The sequence below is a fragment of the Rhinichthys klamathensis genome, unplaced genomic scaffold, assembly GCF_029890125.1.
Source record: "Rhinichthys klamathensis goyatoka isolate OS25496 unplaced genomic scaffold, OSU_Roscu_1.1 h1tg000188l_1, whole genome shotgun sequence".
NCBI classification, from domain to species: Eukaryota; Metazoa; Chordata; class Actinopteri; order Cypriniformes; family Leuciscidae; genus Rhinichthys; species Rhinichthys klamathensis.
In genome coordinates, this window is record NW_026606715.1 from 616520 (window position 1) to 643431 (window position 26912).

At 38.3% G+C, this 26912-nt stretch overlaps 1 protein-coding gene across 1 annotated transcript in view; it reads right to left on the reverse strand.

Annotated features, from left to right (window-relative positions):
* The window catches only part of wdr11 (WD repeat domain 11), a 129113-nt gene that overhangs the window by 7521 nt on the left and 94680 nt on the right, over positions 1 to 26912 (reverse strand). Inside the window, exons 13-25 of the mRNA XM_056261894.1 lie at positions 23700 to 23775; positions 21356 to 21464; positions 18820 to 18944; positions 17927 to 18074; positions 15907 to 16013; positions 15581 to 15695; positions 14981 to 15152; positions 13225 to 13333; positions 9909 to 9971; positions 9599 to 9664; positions 6711 to 6900; positions 4052 to 4147; positions 128 to 293 (exon numbers count right to left, since the gene is read on the reverse strand). Of these exons, the coding sequence (XP_056117869.1) occupies positions 128 to 293; positions 4052 to 4147; positions 6711 to 6900; positions 9599 to 9664; positions 9909 to 9971; positions 13225 to 13333; positions 14981 to 15152; positions 15581 to 15695; positions 15907 to 16013; positions 17927 to 18074; positions 18820 to 18944; positions 21356 to 21464; positions 23700 to 23775 (1542 nt within the window). The remainder of the gene's footprint in view (positions 1 to 127; positions 294 to 4051; positions 4148 to 6710; positions 6901 to 9598; positions 9665 to 9908; positions 9972 to 13224; positions 13334 to 14980; positions 15153 to 15580; positions 15696 to 15906; positions 16014 to 17926; positions 18075 to 18819; positions 18945 to 21355; positions 21465 to 23699; positions 23776 to 26912) is intronic.

Consider the following 26912-nt stretch of genomic DNA (forward strand, 5'->3'; position numbering starts at 1 on the left):
GTTCTTTTTGGAGTTTACAGCAATTAATAAATGCCTATATTCATTGAATGGAAAAGAGCATGGACAAACTCCTTCAGTGCTCTATAGAAGAAAGATAATCATACAGTTCACACATGTAAAAGCCTACCTGCCAGCTTGCCATTGGCGATCATGTTTGTGGCCACCAGTTTAATTGTGCTCTGAGACGGGCCAGACGAGGTGATGGTGGTCACCAGACAGGCTTTGAGAGAGTCACAGTAGTAACTGGAGTTATCTGCACTGGTCTCCAAAAGCAACTGCACCGCACGGTCCGTCTGATGAACAAAGAGAAAATAATTGTTTATTCTGAATATTATTAGTCAACTGATATGTTTTAAATTTAAAGGCCCCATGTAGTCAATCATTTCATCCCTTAAAACTCATCTTTGATCACCAAAACTACATATTTAAGCGTTTTTTCCTTGAAAAGAAATGCTTCATGCCTGGAAATAGCTTGAATGTAACTCGACACCCACATATTATATTTAGTATAAGTGGTTCTATGAATATGCGAATGTGCCCCGCCTCCACTCACTCACTCACTCACTCAGAGATCCACTGGTTGGCGATCACACGTTGATCTGATTGGTTACAAGGTCGTTTGATTGGTTACAAGGTCGTTTGTGACGTCAGAAACACCAGCGATTTCAAACCGTGTTTTTGAGGTTTCTCAGCAATGGTAGTGACTTATGAATTTGCACATGGTTTGTCTTAAAGCACATTAAAAACACCTCATAGACATATAAACAACATTTAAAGCTTGATTTTCACCACAGGGGGACTTTAAATTAATAGAACATTGATGTTATATCCCGGTTGGCCATATTAGATAAAAGTAATAAGACTCTAATGCACGGCTTTCAGAGGCTTTAATCAATCATGTTGTGTTCACCATCACTTTTGAGAACACTAGTAATCTCTCATTTCTTTCAACTTAATACACTTTCTTATTAGTTTTTCTTATACTACAGTTCGCCAGTTCCCCTAGTTTACGACTCTCTAAACAAAGCATTCTTGAAAGGACAGCTATGAATGATGGATTTCCACCCTACAGGTCCTGCAGACGGCAGGAGACTGCAGAACAGGGTCATGTGTGAGGTGTGCCAGTGTGTGTGCTGTTCATGGGAAAAACAACTTCTGAACCATTAACGCCGCCCAGGCATACAGTATTAACGGCCAATACATTTTGTATCCATCTGAGTGAACAACATCATCTGCAATCAATTAATTAGTGAATAATCTCCTCCTGTACATGTTCATTCTCTTTAATCACGAGAAGGGTCAAGTCAAGTCATCCTCATTTATATAGCGCTTTTAACAATGTAGATTGTTTCAAAGCAGCTTTACAGAGATAAACATATAATTTAAGGTAAACCATTGGTTTGGTTTTTTTATAGCAGTTCTTGAATAATGTTATTTTCCAGCTAAAGTTAGTTTTGGGGTCTACTGACAAACACACATGTGCTGCAGAGAAACATCAACGCATCCGAAATCGAATACTTCCCTGCTATATAGTATGTGAAATACACTACGCCAAAAATAGTATTATGTCCAAAAATGTACAGTAGTATTCGAAAACAGTTAGCGAAAAGAACCCGGTTGACTTTCACTGAGTTCTGAGGTGTGCGTTCGATGGACACTTTACTATCCCATGAGGCCACGGGAGAGGATATGTGAATGGCAGTGAATCGATGCAACTGACGCTGGTAGGTCACGTGACAGTAACAACATGGCGGATGCAGTATTTTAGAATTGAATTCATACTACACACATTCATTCGGTCACCGTTATGTTAAATTTAATTCAGTTCATGGACTATTAGTTTGTTTTCATTAATCACTTGTGTTTTTTTGGCTGTGTCCGAAATCTCCCACTACTCACTATATAGTGGACTATATAGTGAGCTCGCCATTTTGTAGTGCTGTCCGAATGTATAGTGATGATTATTATACCCTATATAGTCCACTCAATGTATCCCAGAATGCATTTTGAAAAGTAGTGTACAACCGATGGTCACTAACCCAAGCCCTACATACCATCATGCATTGCGCTGATCGTAAAAGACCTATCAGCAGCAGCATCTTTATCTTTAACTTACAATTTGACGACGTCTCGCTAGCGTAGCAAGAACAGCACGTCGTTTTCTGTGTCTAGAAATCCTGTTTCTTTTGCTAATCCGCAAAATCTTCTGAATCACGAGAACAAACAAACAAAAAAGATAAATATTGAGTGGCATCTCCACAGAGTCTAAAAGCTGTTTTATTAAGAGTATTATGAGCAAGATATTTGATAACGTATATCTGTTTTTTTTTTTCCCTAATATCGACAGGCAAGAGAAAACGGTGTGGCGCGGAAATGAAAATATATTAAATATGTGTATTAATTTTATTTATGTTTAGAAGTTATAATCATGTGTGGAGTAACGCATTATAACAGAAACGGCCAGAAATGACTTTTAATTTGACAATTTTGGAGAAATAAGCTCAATATAATGTAATGTATTTATTAAAAACAAATCTATTTAGCCCAGAGCTGGCTCGGCACCAGCTGACAGATGATGGCGCGTTTAAATAGTGGCGACAGTAATGACGTAATCAACGGCGCCGAGAGACGATCGAGTAGTGTCCGAAAGTGGTGTTTCTATTATTCTGGTGAGCTCACTATATAGTGCTCTACTCCCTACCCCCTACATAGGGGTTAGGGAGTAGTGGTTGGAGTGGAGATTTCGGACACAGCCTTTGTCCGTGTTTCCCGCCACTCATTCGTTTCTATGGTCACTGATTATCATCACAGCTGGTCGTTATTTTGTCATCATCACCATGTATTTAAGTTCCTCCTTGTGCACTCTTCAGTTGTCCGGTATTGTTCGTGTTTCACACGCTGTCTCGCATGTTGGCTGTCTATGTTTTGAGATGTTTAAATAAACCTTGTGTTATATCCACGTCATCTTCTTCTTCCTCGGATTTAGCGTTACACATACTATATAGAACATACTTTTTAACAGTCATGAAGTAAATTAAAATTCAAGGTTAGTACCTCCTCAGACAGTATGCGATTTTGAATGCACCGAGACGTTTTTTTCTCAAAACAGAATCAAATATATATATAGTGATGGATATTTTAATAAATAAAATGTAAACTGTATATCAAACTAATCATAATTCTAACATCTAACCTTACTTCTCCATTAGGCCTAACACTCTACCACTTGAACAAAATATACTCTGAAGTTTGTGTCGAAACCAGTGTAAAATCAAAAATCAAAAATATAACAGTCTAGAATAGTCTCATGACATATTGAGTAATCAACTGAACTTCTAACCTTTTCCATTTTTTTAATGATTTGAGATCCAAGTTGCTTCTACCTAGTAACAGAAGGGTTTGCATATGAAGAATTGTAGGGAAATTAACTAATGTTTCATGTCAGTTTTGCCATGCTCCTATTCTATAAAAATTGTTCTGGGATTCTCTCTGAAATTGGTCTGAGATCCTCCGGCCGTGATTAAAGCATATTCGAAGGCATTGTCAGGAGTCTGTCTAGTTAATGCTGCGCTGCCGGTTAGTAAGGGAAGCTTACTAAATAGGAAAAGGGACAAGACGTCGTCCAACTCGAAGCCAGTTGTCGACTGTAGACGCAGTGCTAGAGTATTAAGATTATTAAGTGTCGATTGGAGACGCCCCAGGTAATTAAGAGTCAGGTGCGTAAGAAGAAAAATCTACCACAATATATATATATATATATATAAAAAAGGAAATAAATACGTCAAATATATTTACCTTAAATAGTTCACAGATTAACAAAACAAAAGAAAAAACTATGCGACAAGTAGTACACTATGTGCTGCATTTTTGCTCCAAAAACAAGTTCACTGAAAGGAAACAGAGACGGCAAAAAGCGGCATGTTTGTTTATTATATATATATATATATATATATATATATTAATGATTTTTCTTTACCTTACTGTAACAAATATGTTTGTTTTTTTGATAATGACGTAATGTGAAGTCCATCAGAAGTGTGCAGGCACTTGCCTGTCCCAGCAGCAGCAGTTGGTCAGCACACTTTTTGGTGTGTTCGTAGCTGGACCTTTTCACTTCTTGTAGACGAACTCGCTCCAGCTGAAACCTCTAAATGACAGAGAAAGAAAATGCGATTTGTAAGTCATTTTGTGTTCCGTAAATGAAGGTTCTGAATGAAATACAAATTATTTTAGTTGTTCATTACAGAAGTCATTACTGGGGAAAGTAATATTATTACTGTAACACATTACTAGCCAGTGCATTTGCATTAAACTAAAGTCATCAAAACCATGCACGGTGCAGGATAGAAAACAGAACTCAAAAGACTGAACAAAATCCTGTTTTGATCTGATCCATATTTAGATCAGGTATTCAGATCAAATCCTTATTTAGATTTTAAGCAGAATGTTTCTAAAGATAGATGTACCTTATTGATCCCTCAGGGGGAAGTCATATTTTTTTCTCCTTATGTTAATACTAGAGAACAGGCAGAGATTCATTTGAATGTTCAATTAACACTTCATTATGCTGTTTTTCAGTTTTCCGTCAGACAAACAGCTAAAATATGCAGTGTGATTTTACAAAGCCACTTTGAAAGTCGTGTAGCCAGCTTTATCTCACAATATCTTAGAAATCAGCAAACAATGAAACATAGATGGTGTCTTTAAATACATGCTTGTGTAAGAAGACGGACAGCTTTCTCAACCAAACATTGGAAAAACAAACTTTGCTAATCAGACGAGTCTCATTGCATTCTGCGAAATTCAAATCTGTTATAATATGGAAGGCCATTTCTCAATTTTGTATTTGAGAGCTTTACACCTTAAGACAAAACTTGTCATGCTGCATTTAAAATTCAATGCATTTTCCCTTAAAGGTGTATTTCACTGCTGGCAAAATTGGATTTCAATCAAACTCGGCTGCCTCTACAGTAAAAAGGCACACAAATCTTGAAATCAGTGCAACCTGAAGAGCGAAATCAGAGAAAAATGTCTGTTGTCCTTCATTTTGACAAATAAGTAAACTCCTCATTTTAACCAGACCATTTCATGAAACAAAGCTGCAAAAACAGGGCTATGTTTGCAGCCACAAAGTGATCAGAAGTCCATGATTATTAATGAGAGTTGGTAAAAGATAGAATATAAGACACATGTGACCAGGAGCAGTAAGTAACCAACTAGCAACATAGTAGCAACACCATAAGAACTACACAGAAGACTCACATGGAGCTCCTTATTAACCGCATAACAAACCCTGGCGATCACACAACCACTTTGTTGCTGGAGAAATGCATACTGTGGCATTAAGTTTTGCACTCACAAATGAAAAACAAAAAACATATTTGGTTTACTGCTGATAATAATGCAGCAATTATGCACTTTTTCTCTCACAATAAAGCAAATGAGTTCTGTATAATGGAGTGTTTTTAATTTTAGGTGTAAACTGCACTATTAACAAATAACTCAATATGACAGTCTCTCTCCATTTAGGAAGAATAGCTGGCTATTATAATGAAACCCCTAAAGCCCTGCTGAATATTGCGGTGTTAATATTCAGAGTCTCTCTCTCTCTCTCTGAAGACCTCTCAGGAATCATTGTGTCATAAATTCACTAGTAAACGTCTAATCCCAGTCTAATTACTGATGCTCCATTAATGCCATTCAGTAAACCGTAGAATAGACCTACAACAGCACATTCAGTAGATGTGAGATGTGCGGTCTCATGCTGGCACAATGGTAGGGTGTCTAAAGTGTCTCTATTAGGGATGCACTGAAATTGTGTCTACTGAAAATGTTTGACAGAAACAGCTATTTTTAGTTTTAGGATGAAATGATTTTGGAGGGCCGAAATCAGTGACCGCAACAGATGTTTAATTAATGCTTCTCCGATGTTACGTTTTGACGTTTGAGTTCAGCCTCTATTTAGCACCGCACACAACGTGGATAAGCTACAACAGGTGGTTTTATTGAGTGCATATGATTGACATGGAGAGAAAAACCAAGCAATTTTTTTCTTTTTTATTAGTGAACAGGAAAGCATGTAGACGTAAAAGAGGAATGGACAATGAGGAATCTGTATTGAAAACTAGAAACAAATTAATTTACAAATCAATTACTTCAAATTACTGTTCCAATCCCTAGCATTAATAATATGAGCAATAATAATAACCATACATATATGTTAGTATATCTTATCAAACAGCCATAACACCCAAAAAAAAAACATTCCACCACCGATTTGGGGTGGAATGTTTTGTATGGGGTGGTGATGGCGCAATGGATAAGACACATGCCTTTGGTGTGAGAGACCCGGGTTCGAATCCACTGTAAGACACCAATGTGTCCCTGAGCAAGACACTTAACCCCTAGTTGCTCCAGAGGCGTGCGACCTCTGACATATAAAGCAATTGTAAGTCGCTTTGGATAAAAGCATCAGCTAAAGGAATAAATGTAAAAAAATGTAAATGATTTTCCACTCTGCGACAGTTAATGGAAATCCCTGAACAAAAGCCCAAAACCTCAGGCAAATCGGTGCTCGTTCACAATCACTATGTATGAATTTGTAAATTATTGCTACAAGGACTCAAAGCATTCTTGGTTTTGAGGCAGTAATATCCTCTTCCATAATCCTCATATCCATGTATTGTTCGGTACATGTCAGCAGCTCATACCTGGAAGAAGGAGCTTTCACAGAGGGTGTCATGGCAGATGTCCAGGTGGCTCCCAGGGGTGCTCTGGGGGCCCTCAGCTGCCGCTTGGCCTTCTGGGACAGATCCGCTGGGCTGGCAGCTCTGAGAAAAGGACTGGATGTAATGAGCAGCCACCGTCCAGAACTGAAGGTCTGATTCATCACCAAACAGCCTGATCAAATATGAATAATAATGAGAGGAACTCCAAGGCAAAAACAACAACAACAACAACAAAGTGAAGGTGCTTGGGCCACTAAATATGTATAATTAGAAAATCTTTACAAATATAGTAGGGTTCATGTAATTTAAAGGATTACTTCACTTCAGAATTATATTTCCTGATAATTGACTCGCCCCCACGTCATCCGAGATGTTCATGTCTGTCTTTCTTCAGTCGAAAGGAAATGAAGGTTTTTGATGAAAACATTCCAGGATTTTTCTCCATCTTGCACTAGCTCTGCGATGCGCCACGCATTACGTAATCAGGTTGAAAGGTCACGTGTGACGTAGGCGGAAGTACCGACTTAGTGTTTACAAAGCGAAGTGCAAAGACTAAGTCAAACGGCATTTACAAAAAGGGCCCTACCCTACCTTTGTGAAACTAAACACGCGTGACCTTTCAATGTGATTACATAATGCGTGGCGCATCGCAGAGCTAGTGCAAGACGAGCATGTGTGGTTAAAAAGTATATAAATTAGGGCTGTCAGTTAAACGCGTTATTATCGGCGTTAACGCAAACCCATTTTAACGGCGTCAATTTTTTTATCGCGCGATTAACGGTCTTTTTGGCCTAGCAAACTTTGTCGTTTTTTTCACATGCTTTTGCAACAGGACGCGGCATGCGCAATACTGCGCTATGAAACCCATTCATTTCAATGGCTTGTGCCGCGCGAGGACGTTTTGTTGCTTCGTCGACCAAAACGCAAGCGGATCTAGCTAGACCGGAAACAAAACAACAGGCACGCCGCACACACTTATTTGGGCTTGCGAGCCTGCCAAATAGTAATGCGAGCCGTTTTGATGGATGACGAGCGCGAGACGCCGAAATGGACGCCAATAAGATTCTGAATTGAAAGTTTACTTTTAAAAAGTTGCCAAATGGTTCCATTGACAAGACCAAAGTGATCTGTGTGTTTTGTCGTTGTGAACTGAGCTATCATCATCGCAGCACGTCCAGTCTGAAATACCACTTGATGATGGCCAAGCACACACACACACACTCACAGCTGATGTGAATTCTCCGCCCCCTCATCAATATCAGGACCTCGTCGGTATTTCTTTCACCCTTTTATTGATGGACAGTGTTACATTGTGTGAGAGATTATTTGCTCCAAGTGAGAATGCTAATGTGAAATTGAACACAGTGTCAATGTTGTTTTCAATTAAAAACATTTGCACAAAGCAAGCCGATCCACTTTTCCATGTTGATAAGAGCATTAAAATGAGAAAAAATAATGGTGACAAAAAGAAATCAAGAGACATTTAGAATTGATAAAAATGTGCGATTAATTGCGATTAATTAACTATGTATTAACTAACTAATTAACTAACTAACTAATTAACTAATTAACATAATTAACTAACTAGTTAACTATGACATTAATGCGATTAATCGCGAGTTAACTATGACATTAATGCAATTAATCACGAGTTAACTATGACATTAATGCAATTAATCACGAGTTAACTATGACATTAATGCGATTAATCACGAGTTAACTATGACATTAATGCGATTAATCACGAGTTAACTATGACATTAATGCGATTAATCACGAGTTAACTATGACATTAATGCGATTAATCACGAGTTAACTATGACATTAATGCGATTAATCGCGAGTTAACTATGACATTAATGTGATTAATCACGAGTTAACTATGTCGTTAATTGCGATTAATCGCGAGTTAACTATGACATCAATGCGATTAATCACGAGTTAACTATGGCATTATGCGATTAATCGCGAGTCAACTATGACATTAATGCGATTAATCGCGCGTTAACTATGGCATTAATGCGATTAATCACGAGTTAACTATGCCATTGATGCGATTAATCACGAGTTAGCTATGACACTAATGCGATTAATCACGAGTTAACTATGACATTAATGCGATTAATCACGGGTTAACTATGACATAAATGCGATTAATCGCGGGTTAACTATGCCATTAATTTCGATTAATCGAGAGTTACCTATGACATCAACGCGATTAATCGCAAGTTAACTATGGCATTATGCGATTAATCGCGAGTTAACTATGACATTAATGCGATTAATCGCGCGTTAACTATGGCATTAATGCGATTAATCACGAGTTAACTATGCCATTGATGCGATTAATCACGAGTTAGCTATGACACTAATGCGATTAATCACGAGTTAACTATGACATAAATGCGATTAATCGCGGGTTAACTATGCCATTAATTTCGATTAATCGAGAGTTACCTATGACATCAACGCGATTAATCGCGAGTTAACTATGACATTAATGCGATTAATCGCGGTTAAATATTTTAATCGTTTGACAGCACTAATATAAATGTTTATCTTTTTATAGAAAATGACTGATGGTTTGTCTAGATAAGACTCTTATTCCTTAACTGGGACCGAGTCGAGACTTTGAAGCTGCACTGAAACTAAAATTTGGACCTTCAAACAGTTGGACCCCATTGAAGTCCACTATATGGAGAAACATCCTGGAATGTTTTCCTCAAAGACAGAAAGTGAACATCTTAGATGACGTGGGGGTGAGTAAATTATCAGGATATTTTCATTCTGAAGTGAATGAATCCTTTAAAGCTGAAATGGAATGCATTCTCAATTAAATTGGTGCACAACCCTGATGAACCGACACTTACCGAGACACTAGGAGGCAGCGTTGCAGCAAGTTCAGATTTGGGTCCTGGAGAACGCTTTTGATGTCACTTGAGTGAGAAGACAATAACTAGTTAGACATGACCCAGAATGAAAACATCATGTGAGAGAGGGCAGCGTGCGCTTTTAAAAAGCTCTTCACATAAGACAGTGTGAGCTATTTGAGGATCATTCTGTCCCTGCTTTTATTAATAGGTACTTCTTTGAAGGCAAAGAAATGGCCTTGAATGCCATACTTGAATTACAGAATTATTATAGAAACAGTGCTGTGCTTATTTCTGGGAGTGAACATACTTAGAAAGAGAGTTGAGCTGTTCCTGGATCAGTCCCTTGATTTCATCTTTTTCTATGTAGTCTCTAAGGATGGAAGCACACAATACAAGTCAGCAGAAGAGATCATCTTTTGTCTGGATGAATCAAGTTGCTGTTCAAGTGTAAAACGTATGTCATGAAAAGATTCGAATAGACCAACTAAACAAAAATAAACTGTCAAAACAAGGGTTACCAGACATACTGATTGATCATTGGATTTCCATGACTTGTCTAAGACGCTTTCAGGCGTTCATGATCAAATCGTTTAAACAAAGACTCATGAGGAAAATTTGTATTCGTATGTCAGGCACCAAATGATTCAATTTATTTAAACAATTATACTTACATTATTAGTGTGTAAATTTCTCCAATAAGACCCTCAACAGAATTTGTAACATACATGCTACTACAAGACTTTGACTTTATATAATCTCTCGAAAAGAGCAATATATATGTGAAAAATTATGTCGTTTATTATTAAAAGATGATGTAATTTCCATGTCTTTTCCAGATCTGGAAATCACAATTCAAGAATTCGCTCTTGGAATCTGCAAATCGGTTCACAGAATTGTATCTAAATGCCACAATAATAAAGAAAAAAGATCACACAATACATCCGTGTGAAGGGATTCATAGAGATACACATTTCCCTTTGAAATATTGACATGCATGTCTGTGAACTTTGTGAATAGGCTTTATATTAAACTCTCTGAAGCATGAAATATGAAATCACAAAAGATAAACAACGTTTCTTGTTCTTCAAAACAATAATAAAATTGCTTATGTCATGGCGTATTTTGATAGAGTTACGCATTTCCAACTTTCCAAACAGAATGTGATGAAGCACGACCAGGAACTACTTTTTAACGGGATATGAATTAATTATAAGTAAATATTTAAAACGAGGAAAAAACCCAAGTGGATCAAATTGATGCATATGAAACAATATGCCATTTTTGCAACTGCAGGGAACATGTAACATAGTAAGGATTATAAATAGTAAATGTAAAAGCCTTCCACTTGGAAGCATGTTAAGTTATTAATGGGACGGGTAATACATGAAAAGTCATATTTAAGAGTATAAAACTAGGAAAGAGTGTTGCCTCTTCCTGTCACTGCTGTGCTCACTCGATTACAATGCCACTTTTACTGTTTACTAAACTAATTGGGTCAATGATATGATTCCTGGTTGTAAGAGTAAGGGTAAATAATATATTTTGATTTTATGATGCCTTGGTGATCAGTTATTGTGTCTTGTATTTGATGTTATTTATGGGGTTGACATTTCATGAAAATGCACTCTTGAACAAAATCTTAAGACCGGGGGAAACATTGCAAGTATTCGCATTTCGCACTGGTGGATCATAACCGGGTTGTAAGTACTGCTTCAAAATGCCAAAAGAAGAAACAGGAGCAAGAGACAAAAAATAGAGAGTAGGCAATTTATTGAAAACTGCATTTAAACTTAAACAGGCTGGTCATCAGCTGATCAAAAGTTTAAGACCATAGGCATAAAAAGGTAAAATCTCCACAAAAATATGGCTTTCGTGTCATTGATCTTCAGGCAGTCACACTGTCATGATCTCCTGATGGCAAAGGCAAAAAGGCTTTCTCTTTGAACGTGGCAGGATTGTTGAGCTGCACAAGCAAGGCCTCTCGCAACGCGCCATCGCTGCCAAGGTTGGATGCAGTAAGACAGTCATTTTACATTTCTTAAAAGATCCTGAGAATTATGGGACAAAAAAGTCAAGTGGTTGACCCAAAAAGATTTCACCTGCACTGAGCCGCAGGATCCGACGGGTTGTCCGTGAAGACACAGGTCGATCCTCGACCCAAATTAAGGCACTTACTGATGCTGACTGTAGCCCAATAACCATAAGACGTCATCTGCGAGAGAAGGGCTTCAAGAACAAAAAACGTCTTCAAAGGCCACGTCTCCTCCCACGCCACAAACTTGCCCGTTTGAAATTTGCAAGGGAGCACCAAACATGGGACATTGAAAGGTGGAAGAAAGTTTTATTCTCTGACGAGAAAAAATTTAACCTGGACAGTCCTGATGGCTTCCAACGTTACTGGCATGACAAGGAGATCCCACCGGAGATGTTTTCTACGCGGCACAGTGGAGGAGGCTCCATCATGATTTGGGGTGCTTTTTCCTTCAATGGGAAAATGGAGCTTCAGGTTGTCCAGGGGCGTCAAACGGCGGCTGGCTATCCCTCTTGACTGAGGGCCCCCGTCTGTGCGGTAATGACTGGGTCTTTCAACAGGACAACGCTGCAATTCACAACGCCCGCCTGACGAAGGACTTCTTCCAGGAGAATAACGTTGCTCTTTTGGACCATCCTGCGTGTTCTCCTGATCTAAATCCCATTGAGAACATTTGGGGATGGATGGATTTGGGGATGGATGGCAAGGAAAGTTTACAAAAATGGACGTCAGTTCCAGACCGTGGATGCCCTTCGTGAAGCCATCTTCACCACATGGAGCAACGTTCCCAGCAGCCTCCTGGGAACAGTCGCATCAAGCATGCCGAAACGAGTTTTTGAAGTGATCAACAAGAACGGTGGGGCTACTCACTACTGAGTCCTTTTTTGACACTTTTAGTTCTGTTGTAGGTTTATTTTTGGGCTATGGTCTTAAACTTTTGATCAGCTGATGAACAGCCCGTTTATTTTAAATGCAGTTTTCAATAAATTGCCAACTCTCTATTTTTTGTCTCTTGCTCCTGTTTCTTCTTTTGGCATTTTGAAGCAGTACTTACAACCCGGTTATGATCCACCAGCGCGAAATGCGAATACTTGCAATGTTTCCCCCGGTCTTAAGATTTTGTTTAGGAGTGTAAATAGACTATTTTCAATCCATCAGCCCCACTGTACTGTGCTGGAAAATTGATGAAATCAGCAAGTACCAAAAATAAAGTACTGGTTATTGTACTAAATAGATTGGTGCATCCCTACATAAAAAATAAATTAAAACAGTTGTCACACTTTAGTTTAGGGTCCAATTCTCACTATTAAATACGACCTATTAATAGTTTAATTAACAGTTAGAACTAATATGTGTGCTAATAAGCAACTAGTTATTAGTGAGAACTGGACCCTTAACTAAAATGTTACCAAAAGTTTTCTTTTATGGATGCAGAATTTTTTTTTTTAACTACCGGTAAGCTTTTGTTCTGGTCAGATTTTGTCAACGGTTTCAGTGAAGACATAGTTATCACAGCAGACTGGATGAAAATGTCCTGTGAATGACTTTTGAACGGAAACGGATGTGACAGAACAATGCAGCCGTCACGCACATTTGAGAGATGTCCATGGTGAATGTGTCGCACCACGGCTGCAGCAGCAGAAAGGCCTTCAGCGTGAGAGCAGCACGTGGCAGCAGAAGATAGGGACACCACACTGGATCTGAAACAGACACCACAGAGGCACGTATACATCTTAGGCTATTCTACACCAACACGTCTGTCTGATGGGATGACCCACTTAACCAAAGTTCTAGCACTGAAAACAATAAAATCTCATAAATAAAGTGTCAGCATATGCACATACAAACATGAAGGATGACTGGTCCCCAACACTTTTATCAGCTGTCCTAATGGGGACTTCCCATTGACTTTCAGTGCTCTTAAAGGGATAGTTCACACAAAAACATTCTCTCTCTAGCAGGAGTCATATTCTTACAATGTATGTGTATGTTAAGTAAAGGGGGACAGTACTTGTGTGTGTGTCAACTATTTTTGTGTAAACAAATGTATTATAATAGACATATATGGTATATGTATATATATATGTATATATATATATATATATATATACATACACTATATATATATGAAGAGTTTGGTTCCAAAACACGATAAACGCCATTTTAAAAGAAAAATTAGTTACTTCAAAAATCAGTATTGTATCTGGTTGGTATTGAAAAGTCAATGTTTAATTTTAAGTAAAATGCGATATCCGCCGTGTTATTCTGTCATGTTTTCTCCCTTTCTTTCCAAACCGCGACAAACGCCAGTCTCCCTTCTCTGCAGAATGCGATATATCCGCTCTCAGCCAATCACAACGCACCATTCCACGCAATGTAAACAGTAACGGCAGCGCCTTAAACACACCCGGCTTATTAGATTTTCTTATCTATTTTGTACTTTTCGATCAACAAACAAACAAAAAAAAGAATAATTTTGACGGCATTGATGAACCTGTGGTTGTTTCTGCGGTGGGTAAGAAACGTAAGGCATCGAAATCGAATCATTTACATGAGGAGATTAAGAAGATGAGGCAATCGGGAGGAGGAAAAATGTTTTCAATCTTCCTTACAGTTCTTAATAAAAATATTATACTAATAAACTTACGTTGTTGTGTATTTTCAACAGTTTCAATATGAAAAAAAAAATCTTTTATATTGATTCAATGGATTAATTGCATTTTGAAAAAAAAAAAATGGATTTATTGCATTTTGGGGAAAAAAATTATCCGTTTTTATAATAAATCTTTGAAAATCAAAACCTGGATTTAATTTTTTTTTTTTGTTATTATGACCTACAAATGCTATGTGAAAGTTTGAAACAGAAAATAGTGGTTTTCATCTTTCCACTTTTTTTGATAAAGAAAACACATTTTTACTCAAATTAATCTAAATGGATTTATTGCGTTTTGGAACCAAACTCTTCATATATATATGCCTATTATAATATATATATATATATATATATATATATATATATATATATAATTCCTAAAAAAAAGTGGGTTGTGGCTTGATGACCATGGGGATGTGGGTCCCCTGGCCAAGCGAGTTGAGAACCACTGGTATAAAGCTATTCAAAACATCATTCAATGTAAATTGTGATAATCATAATTAATAATCGCAATTATAATTTCAAGGGAATAATCGACAATTATGATTTTTGTCATAATCGTGCAGCCCTAAAGAAGCAGTGTAGCAAATCTAGTCCGCCAAACATATGTACATTCCATTTACATACATAAAATATTTTATAAACTACCGCGAGAAATCCATTTGTGACATTTTTTGCAGCCAAAAGCACTCACCTGTCAGGTCCTGCTCATCCATTCTGTAACTGGCAGACTTCATGGCCATCTCCAGCACTCTCACACAGCCATCATCTGATGCCAGCACCACTTTATCTGACGTGCACCAGTCGATATCCAGAATCCTGTAACTCACGTTACGCCCCACTCTGATGCTGCTCACCATCTGCACCTGTAGGAGTGTGTGACGGCATTATCTTTCAAGAAAAACACAGGCAGTGAAAAGTCCAAACGCTGATACGGGTGAATTATCAGCACTGTCAGAGGCCTCTCGTCCAATTCAATTTGAGGACCGGAACTACTGTAACTGTTGTGTATACGTTATACAGCAAGCAACAAACACACTTCAGAGTTTCCCAGGATATAACATATTGTATTCAGTCAAAAACCCTTGAAAGAGTAAAATCAGCTTTTTTGAGCTTTTTCAGCTGGATAGAAAATGGCTGCTATGGGGAACTGCTAAGATGGTGGCACTTGCTTCATAAGGACTTGAAGCAAAATGAAGCAGTTGTGCTTCTGTATCTGCATGTTAAAATGAAGTAGTGATGCTTTTTAAAAATAAATAGATACATAATAAATAAACCACACACACACACACACCTCTTTGGTATCCCAGACCTCAGCTCCGTCTGTGTACATCACTAAAAGTTTTTGGTTGCCTTTCCCTGGAGCAAAACGAATCTTCTTCACCCAGCCGCGATGTGTAGGTACACCCCTGAAGAATATAAGTGAGTGTGACATTTTATCAACACGGTAAAAGAGTGTGTGATGAACACAGTTGCATTTTTCTCAACTCAGTCCCTTATGATGTGTCATTTCAGTTCAGTAAATGGTTCAACAAGGTTTGGAATTAAATGAGTTTACACACGTACATGACTGGAGACATGTTTGACTTGCTGAGTTATTAGTGGTGTATACATTTGTACCTTGAAAGACGGGCCTTTAGGTCCCAAAAATTGAGGTTTCCATCTACATCTCCCAGAACTAGAGTGTCTCCTTTCCATGCAATACAGGCAATACTCCCCATACTGCCCTGAAAGAGAAAAGACATTTAGTTTCTGGCATAAAAGACATAGGACACAGCTAATGTGCCACAACACCTATAGAGTTGTCACGATGTTGCATTAAAAGAAAAGGTTTTAAGGAAAAACTAAGTTCAACTCCAACCAACAGAGAGAGTGATGACAAATGCCAACAGATTAAACAAATTCACAACACATATTTAGTACTATATCTACATAGCGATTTTAAACATTCATACTACAATAAAATATATTGCTAAATATTGCGATTACATTTTTTCAACTGTAAATATCCCCAAAGGAAATGTTGTCCTCATATTTTTATCTACCGTAATAAGATTAAGTTCTCAGTCTATTCATTTCACATCTTCATATCATCATCTTTGTTTAGTATTTTCCTTCCTCTTATTTTTTAATAGAAATAACAGTTGAACGAACAGAATTAATGCAACAAATGAACAGGGAGTGTGACACTGGTAACCAAGAATACGAGTTTTGTGTCACTGGTTATGCTGAAAACATACAGTATATATGGGTCGCTTACAAACTCAAACTACGAACAGTGAAATAAAAAGCAAATGGATCTGAACAACCGATCAGAAATAGAAATTGTGGCTTGTGAAAAAAAAGCCCTGCAGGAGATAAAAGGATAATGAGGATGAAGAAGGGAGCAATTTTCTCTCCATCTCCTCTTTCATCTCAAAAGTTTAAAACTGCAGATGTTTCAACATTAGAAGGAAATGTTTGGAAACTCCTTTGATCCATCAGAAGAGTGTGTACAGCTGTATTTATGACATGCTGTCTCTAGGACTTTACAAAATGTTTCTGCTTTCATGTATGACTGATTATTATCCGAGTGATGGGACAAAACAGGCTATAGGAATACAAAAAGAAAAGTTTATGTATTAAGCAATTGTTTTGGATTAACTGGGTGCGACATTCACTTTCTCACAAAATGTGTGAGGAAATATAGCATTCAAAATGATGAATACATTGAGTGTACAGGATGGTTTCAAACTGATTTTTAGCTTTATATATATCGAATTGTCACCAACAACAGACAGATCATTTGACTGACTTGATGAACATATGATCACATTTTGGTCACACTTTAGATTAGGCCACTATTTACTAACTATTTACTCTAACTTTGTCCTCAATAAACTCCTAATTCCTGCTTTATTAATAGTTAGTTAGTTGTTGAGTTTAGGTATTGGCTAGGATTCAGAGATGTAGAATAAGGTCAGGCAGAACAACGCATTAATATGCGTTTTATAAGTACTAATAAATAGCCAATATACTGTAGCCTACTAGTAATACGGATGCTAATAAGCAACTAGTTAATAGTGAGAATTGGACCCTTAACTAAAATGAACCCACATTTTTAATATCACATGTATTACATGCATGTATTAATATTATTTCATCTTGCTTCATACTAGGTTCTATTCAAAAACAAAGGAAATTGTCTTAAAAATCCCAAGCAATTTCTTCACAAATGTCGTGATGATGTTGATATGTGACATTGACAGTTGACATAGTTTTGATATTTCCAGCTGTATATTATACAATGGATAGATCGTGCGAGACCGTCTTGGAGCTGCTCTGTTTATTGTTATTATTAGGGCGTGTACTACTAATAATTTGCCAGATCTTCATCAATCCTTGTACAAAGCAATTAGAGACTATACGACAAAAAGTTATCAAAATAATTATGATGCGTCCAAGCAGGGGTCTTCGACGTTATTCAGGGCAATAGAGACATGGCGATAGAGACATGGAGCAGGGACCCCCGATACAAAATGTGTCAATCAGAGCGACATAGCCTTCGCTATCAATAGAAACTTACCATATTATGATTAAGAATAAGTTATTTTAAGACAGTAGATCAGAACTAAGAAGCAAAACACATAAGGACACTCACATCAGGTGGAATACGTGCGCCATCCTTCACGCTGTTGCCTTCCACGGTGATGTGATAGACCTGGCCGTCTGTGTCAGTAAACACAAAGTGTTCTCGAGCCGATATGCCCTGGCCCGTTTCAGACTTGCTCTCAGCGTCCTGCAACATACTGACAGACAGCAACAGACAGTTGTTAAGAGTCCTGATCGAAACAGCAAACCACTTAGACTGGAGCGTGTACCAAAGTACCAATGATTAGTGTATCAAAGCTCGACTCTAGCAAAAGTAAAAAAAAAAAAAAAAAAAAAATGAAATAGAAAAAAAATGTACAAATCTATAATTTACCCATCATGCAATTCCAAACCTCAGTTATGGAACACAAAATATTTAACACATTTTTCTATACAACAAGTGGAGAGTTGGGCTCTAGAGCTCAACAAGTTGAATAAAAGCATTGTATGTCATTGAAGTCATCCTTCAAGTTGTTTAAGTGCACTGAAAGTATTCCCCTCCACTGTAATCTCATTCATACTTCAGCATATTCAAACTTGCCATGGCACAGCTGGTCACAGGAGAACCAGTGTTATCAATGTCATCAAACATGGTGCAATGCATCTTCAAGTTTGAATGTGCCCAAGCGCAAATAACATTTGAGCTGCAGCGGAGAGGGAACTTAAATTTCAGAGTAGAGATCTGAAATGGTCCAAATAATTTATCAAATTAATTATAAATCTCTGTGTACATTAGAAGTTTTGTAATACAGGTCAGGAGTTATATAGTCATGTTATGCTGCTTTTATGTAGATTTCGGAGCTTGACATTGCATGTTTTCATTCTTCAATAAATCTTTGTTTTGTGTGTGTTCTCCAGGAAAAACAAGATGATGAGTAAGTGATGTGATTGAGTCCATCAAACCTGATGACCGAGGACTCGACACTGCTCTGCTCCGCATCAGCGAGGGTGGTCTGTCTGGCCATGGCCTCGCGCGCAGCAAGCTGCTTTTTCTTCAGGCTTTTAAGGTTATGCGAAGGAGACCACTCCTGTTTACACACAAATACATGTTATCATGAGTCACTGCACAGACAGTTTTAATGTAAGCAAATGCTCAAAAAATATTGGTGAACATATTTGATGGAGGATTAAACGTTTTCTTTAAAGGGGTCATAAACTGCATTTGATCAATCGCATTTGGTCATAAACCCTATTGTTTTAGATAGGATTATTATTATTATTAGGTGTTCAAATTAGGATATGCAACATATGATTCTGAAGAAGCATACAAAACTTTTGTGGAGATCAGTAATAGGTGAGAGTGGTTTATGATTTTCCCTCAAGCCAACTCAGATATTCATGCAGTATTGCCTTTACAGTTTTAAGTTATTTTTTAAAGGATTTTACAGAGGTGTCTGCTCATATACACTCACCTAAAGGATTATTAGGAACACCATACTAATACTGTGTTTGACCCCCTTTCACCTTCAGAACTGCCTTAATTCTACGTGGCATTGATTCAACAAGGTGCTGAAAGCAATCTTTAGAAATGTTGGCCCATATTGATAGGATAGAATCTTGCAGTTGATGGGAGATTTGTGGGATGCACATCCAGGGCACGAAGCTCCCGTTCCACCACATCCCAAAGATGCTCTATTGGGTTGAGATCTGGTGACTGTGGGGGCCATTTTAGTACAGTGAACTCATTGTCATGTTCAAGAAACCAATTTGAAATGATTCGAGCTTTGTGACATGGTGCATTATCCTGCTGGAAGTAGCCATCAGAGGATGGGTACATGGTGGCCATAAAGGGATGGACATGGTCAGAAACAATGCTCAGGTAGGCCGTGGCATTTAAACGGCCAATTGGCACTAAGGGGCCTAAAGTGTGCCAAGAAAACATCCCCCACACCATTACACCACCACCACCAGCCTGCACAGTGGTAACAAGGCATGATGGATCCATGTTCTCATTCTGTTTACGCCAAATTCTGACTCTACCATCTGAATGTCTCAACTGATTGAGACAAATTGAAGCCTCTTTTTCATATTTGTAGTGGAGATGAGTGGTACCCGGTGGGGTCTTTTGCTGTTGTAGCCCAAGGTTGTGTGTGTTGTGGCTTCACAAATGCTTTGCTGCAAACCTCGGTTGTAACGAGTGGTTATTTCAGTCAAAGTTGCTCTTCTATCAGCTTGAATCAGTCGGCCCATTCTCCTCTGACCTCTAGCATCAACAAGGCATTTTCGCCCACAGGACTGCCGCATACTGGATGTTTTTCCCTTTTCACACCATTCTTTGTAAACCCTAGAAATGGTTGTGCGTGAAAATCCCAGTAACTGAGCAGATTGTGAAATACTCAGAGCGGCCCGTCTGGCACCAACAACCATGCCACACTCAAAATTGCTTAAATCACCTTTCTTTCCCATTCTGACATTCAGTTTGGAGTTCAGGAGATTGTCTTGACCAGGACCACACCCCTAAATGCATTGAAGCAACTGCCATGTGATTGGTTGATTCGATAATTGCATTAATGAGAAATTGAACAGGTGTTCCTAATAATCCTTTAGGTGAGTGTATAATTTGTCTAATTTTACATTACATTTTAGGTGGTGGAAATGTTTTGTTTTTTGGCTGACAGTAATATCTAAATTATGAACTGATAAAAAAAAGGCCTTCTCTAATCAAGTATGGTGATAACTACTAGTTAAATGTTCTTTTCCCAATTCACCTGGTGTGTATTTTTATTTTTTTTAATTGGCTTCTCTTTAGGTTGAATGTTAAAGAAATAATGCAACAACAAATATAACAGTGAAATACATCTCCGCAACTTCATTAAAAACGTATGTGTTATCACCAGTTTTGGAACAGTGCCACCAACTGATCACGATTTTCTTCTAATTTCTAATTATCATTTCTAATAGAAGTCTAATTTCAAAAACCTTTTGCTTAGAATCATGAAACTGGTCTCGTTGGATTCTACGGGGCGTAGCGAATCAAACATTCCCCGATTTTCTTATATCTGCGAAATGCTACCTAGATATTACTGTGCTTTAAAAGCGCTTCAATTTCTGATCTAGAAGTCGCCGGCACATATTTTACCCCTAGGAAGTAATCAAGATGCAAATGAGCTGGCAGACAGGTTGCCAGGAGAGAGACTGCATTTATTACTAAGGTTATTGTTGGGGTTATTTGCGAGTCATCGCTAGCGGCGCCATTACAATGTTTACTGGCCCTTGCAGTTAAGACCCCACAGCGACTTCACCCTTCAATGGGTTTGTGTGGTGATAAAGCCAGTCTCTTTGCAGAGAAAGATTCAGAGAAATCTCTCAGTTCAAAATCTTGTAATAAAACTGCATACTTAAAAAGCTAATGTAGACGAACTGACACATAAAAGTTCAAAACAATAAGCAACTATTTAAGCAATAAGCAGAACAGCACATTGTGAGTTTGATACAGTACCAGGGCAGTGACGGTAGGAAAGTTCTTGGCCATCTCGCGTAGCAATGTTCCTGTGCGGACATCCCAGAGCTCCAGCGGTTTATCTCTGAACACCACCACCAGGTACTGCCTAAACAACACCATGTACACACACATTTACTTCGTCCTCTGGACTATACCTGACATTTCTGAAAAAAAGAGTATCCTACATTAAAAGTAAGCATATCAAACTTTTTGTAATTCTACTGTAGACCGTTTCACAATCCGGCTTCATTAAAGTTAGCCTTGATTAGCTGATTGACCGGTCGGGACAGAGGCTCAGTGGGTAGAAGTGTTGTCTCACAGCAAGAAGGTCTAAGTCAGAAATATTCTTAACATGTCTGAATGTAGGTACACATCTACAAAGCTTATTTATTTTAATTGTCTATATAAATTTATATTGTTTATAAAAATGCATTCATGTATTAGTTTACGGATTGATTTATTGACTTTATTGATTATTTGTTCATTGCTAATGTAATGGCCAATGCTTTGGCAATACTCTACAAGTCATGCCAATAAAGCTTATTTGAATTTCAATTTGAATTTCAACATTCAATTTGAATTTGAATGTCCCTGGTTTGAGGCAGGAGGCCTTTCTGCGTTCCCATGTTCCCGTGTTCTCCCTGTGTTGGCGTGGGTTTCCTCCGGGTTTTCCAATTTCCCCCATAATGCAAAAGCAGGCAGCATAGGTGAATCAGAGACACTAAATGTGTGTTTGTGTTAGTGTGAGTGTACGGCTGTGTTAGCTCTGTGATGGACTGTCCATTTGTCCAGGGTGTTTTTCTGCCTATGGCCCAAAACATAGTCTCTACATAAGTTAATAAAATGGATAGATGAATGACTGACCAACAAAGCCTTTCTGCACCATTAGTAGTCAATTTATTCACCGTTCTATGTTGGGTTACCATGTTTTATGGGGACCAGACATAATGATTTTTATACTGTACAAACTGTATATTCTATCCCCTTACACTACCCATCACAGAAAACTTTCTGCATTTTTACATAAAAAAAACAAGCTGTTTTCCTCATGGGGACCAAATAATGTCCTCATAAGCTCAAAGATTTCTGGTATTGCCATCCTTACAAGGACATCTTGTCCCCACAACATATGGTTTTTACCCAGACCACACACACAGATCAGGAGATCACGCTACGCACACACAGATACATCCAGGAACACAGAAACATGTTGACAACGCTGCGACTTTTATTAACAAAATACCTTCGCTACTGATTTGCTACATTACATTTCTCAGCAACAAGGGAGTAAAATTGCTGATTTTAAAGTAATTACACTCACAGGTTCACTTTTTAGTACATTACTCCATCGTTGCTGAAAAATTTAGCAATTCAGAGACATCAGACAAACGCAGGTAATTCACACACGCACAAACTCTCTTAAAAAAATTAAATAAAGTAATCTTACCAAACTACTTTATCTCGGTCTTATTTAAAGTGGGCAGAATGCTAGATATAATGATTCATAGCTAAAATCCCCGACGGTCATTTCCAGTCAAAGTATAAGCAGGATAATCCACGGCTAGCTGCGCATTAAATTATTTTAACTCTACATTTTATGTAATGTGTTGCTCTAGACTATGCTCTATGCTTCCCAGCCAATTTATTATCAATATTAGGAATCACTACTACACAATGCTAAACAATGTAAATAATTGTTTTGGACTTCTTTGTTCATAAACATCCACTCTAGCAGGATTTTAGGGTTTAAGAAAAAATATTATGGGTAATTTTCACCTTGTGCACATAGTCTTGATTTGAATGGAACACATCACACCCATTTGTAAGGGTTGCATACGGTGTAAATATTTCAAACTTGAAGCTCAAAATGGATCTAAAAATTCACATTCACATTCACAGAGCTACACAGTCACTGTGAGACTCTCCAATGGAAATCAATATTGTCTGTCATTTGTTGTAAACAGTGAAAAGGTGTCTTTGGGGTTGGCTGATAACCAGCAGACACTGACTTGCTCATGCTTGACTGAATGGTTTCAAACTGCAGTTTGGAAAGTGATAAAGGTGATAGTTTTGAAACGATGGCAAACAATAAATAAAATCCCCTCTACTGCAAGGTTAGGGAATGAGACAGATCACTCAGGATGTCCCCATGTTGAAGTACTGCAATGTGAGAGTGGAAGTAGACAGATGGTGAGTGTGCACCCCAGACACCGTACAGATAATACCAAATAATTACAGAGAGTAGTTAGTGCATGTCCGTATTTGACACCACTGATGAGGGAAATGTGTTAAAGTGCTCACTGAGGTGTTTGCGCCAGAGTGAAAAGAATTTGTTACTTACTTCAGATGTGACACTTTAATCATTTCAATGGCTGGTTCATCATTCCCACGCTCTCCTCGAAATGCAAAGCACCGCCCTGAGAGAGAAAGCACAAAATACTCATTATTCAAACAAACAAACGATAAATAAATGAATGTTCTCCTAAATATAAAACAAAACACACAAATGATGGGACTGCTTTTATATGGTAGATTTAGGCCGTGTGTCCACCAAAGCGGTTTTAGCTGAGGCGCGCTTCTGAAAATGTCCAGCTGGGAAGAGCAGTGTTTACCTGGTAAACACATGGCTAACCAAACTTTCTTCCAAGCATTATTTTTTATATTAATACTCTGTAACTTCTCCATTGTTGTACAAGCAGGGTGAGACGGTTGGTCAATGTAATATTTGTTCCGGCCCTCTTCCACTGTGATTGGACAGCTGGGTAGTGGAACATTTTTCATCTCTCATTGACCAGCAAATAAATAAATAATAAATATAAAAAAAACACCAAGCGTGTAGCACCTCATCACGCTGCTTGGCTTTGGTAAATACGCAGCGCTCCTATTGAAAAACAAATTTAAAATGATGCTGGCCTCCAGGGGGAAAAATGCTTTGGTGGACACACAGCCTAACTATACTGACAGTGGCTCTGAAAAACTATTTGGACACTTAAGCCACACTTAAAAATGTTGTCATCAAATTATAAAACAAAATATCAAACCAAGTGGAACAGTATCTGCAAACAAATGCAGCAAACAAAGAGCTTTTCTTAAAACGAACGTAAAACAACTGACTGAGCCATTTTGGTGTCAACTGGTGTCTGACATCGCTCACTTGTTCATCATTTACACTATTCCCTCAATAATCAACACAAAGCAGAGTAAAAAAAAAAAAACAATCACCAATTGCAAGCCTGGATGCCAGCCCGAACCCCGGCCACAACATTTTTGGGTCGGGAAGTTCGGTCTGGACTCGATCCATTGAGGAGTAATTATGATCGGTTCAGAATTAGTCGGGCCAATCAAATTGCCAGGGCGGGCTTTATACGATGATGGACAGATGATCTGCAGTTACGTAATCATCACGTTATCAAAGAGCGCTTGGGTTGAACTGGTTTCCCTCAGAGATGACTGCCGCTAGAGAACTGAGATGTAGAGATCACGCTATCACGTCTGTTGTAGAAGAAATCGACAGCGCATTCATTTTAAAAGACGAACAGAGAACTGCAATCAAGGCATTTGTCGATCGGAAAGATGTGTTTGCCGTCCTTCCTACGGGATTCGGCAAAAGTTTATTTCATCAGCTGGCTCCGATGGTCGCTAAGAAGACGGGACGCAATGAAAACCCTGTGGTCGTTGTGGTGTCTCCTTTGGTCGCACTCATGGAGGACCAAGTAAAAGAAGCAACACTCATTATTTTACTTCTTCTTGCAGCGTGCGTGTAGTTGAGTTCTGTTGACTTTGCGTAGCTCAAAGCTCATAAAAATAAAAACACTTACTGCGTTCCTCTGATTGGTTGTAGGTCTATCCAATTGAGTGCAGAGTTTTTTTTTTCCTGGTTTGGTTAAGACACGCCTCATAATCAAAGCCCTATGGAGCAGTATCAGACTCACATTCTGACTAGAATATGAGTGTGACGAAGTCAGGCTAACCAACTGCAGGAGCAGACAAGTTATTTATTACACTTCAGTCACATCCAGTTCAGGATTTGGCACTTCTACCAATGATATAAATTATGTCTGGTAAATAAGAGACACACAAGGACTGAGAACCACTGAATTGTATGTGTGTGTGAACCTTGTGCAGATCTGACGGTTTGAAAAGACTCTTTTGCAAACGCAAAGAACCTTGGGAACAAAGTGTCCATTGGTTGAAGTTGCCAAGTGGATATATCCGTGTCCGAATTTGCTCGCTTATTTTTTTGTTTACATTTATCACCTATATAAACATCCCGTACCCAAAAATATATCACTGTAACACACTGCCTTAAATTACTTATTGCTTCATCGTCTTTCTAACTGCTAATTTTTCTCCAAATACTTCACATGGACCTGATTGTTTGGAGGAGTGTTATGAAGCAACATTTAAAGCAAGATGGTTAATAAATCATGCATGTCCTTTTTAAGCACAAAATTGCACCGCGAAAAAAAACTGGCAACCTATAACACATTAAAGGGCAAGTGTGGGAGAATAATTTATGTTATTTGTGCATATATTCACTGCTGAAAGACATTCACAAGTCTTGTAACAGCAGAACTGTAAGGTGTTGTGGAGTTGTACAGCTGATGTACCGAAGAGCAATGGGTCTCATTCATTAATTGCGCATTTATACGCACATTTGAACTTCTCACGAAACCTTTCCACCTAATTCACAACACGTGCGTACGCACATTAATTTGTTCTTAACTTTGTTCTAATGTTGATGAATTCGTATTCTATGCTATTTTAAGGGCGCATGCTTGGCTATAATGTAGCGTGTGCACAACGCGCATACACTTTGCTTCTCTCATCTACACAGACGGAGCAGTTTTCATTTTTGCAAATCATACATAATTACAAAGAAAAATATGAACACACGAGGGAAATCATTGTGGTGTCCATGAAGATGTGAAAAAATAGGCATAAATCTAGCTTACACATTTACCCTAATTATACGCCTGTGTAACCGAAGCTAATTTGGGTGGGTTTCTCCCGTCCCCATACAATGTCACTTCTCTGTCTTCTACAGCCCTGTCTGTCTCCTCGGCTGTGAACCGCTCCTGGCAAATAAGCCATTATAATAGCAATCCGCCATGGAACAAGCGTGCCTGGTCTTAAAGGGAATGTGAGAAGACGCTCTGATTGGTTTATTGCATGTTACGTCCAAACCACACCTATGAGTAATGTAGCGACTTCAGACCAACCCGTTTTAGATTTGCGTTGCGCGCAAGAGTCATTTATCCCGCTGGTATAATAGCAACAGCGCCGGGATCCGCCCACAAAGTTACTTGCGTTTCGCGTTTGATACTTGCGTTTCAGATCGTAAAAAAATAGGGTCTCGAAACATGATGGTTGAACTTTGAAGAATTGTGAATATCTGTCCGTTCTTTGTGGCTTCAGCCTTATGGGAAAACTATTTTTTCCTGGGAGTTTTTCCTAAGGAATTGATGATCATTCACACTAGTGGATAAGAATTGGGGGAAAAGCAGTTCCTGTGATTGAGGGGGTCGTTCTGTGTTGATGATAAGCCCCCTGT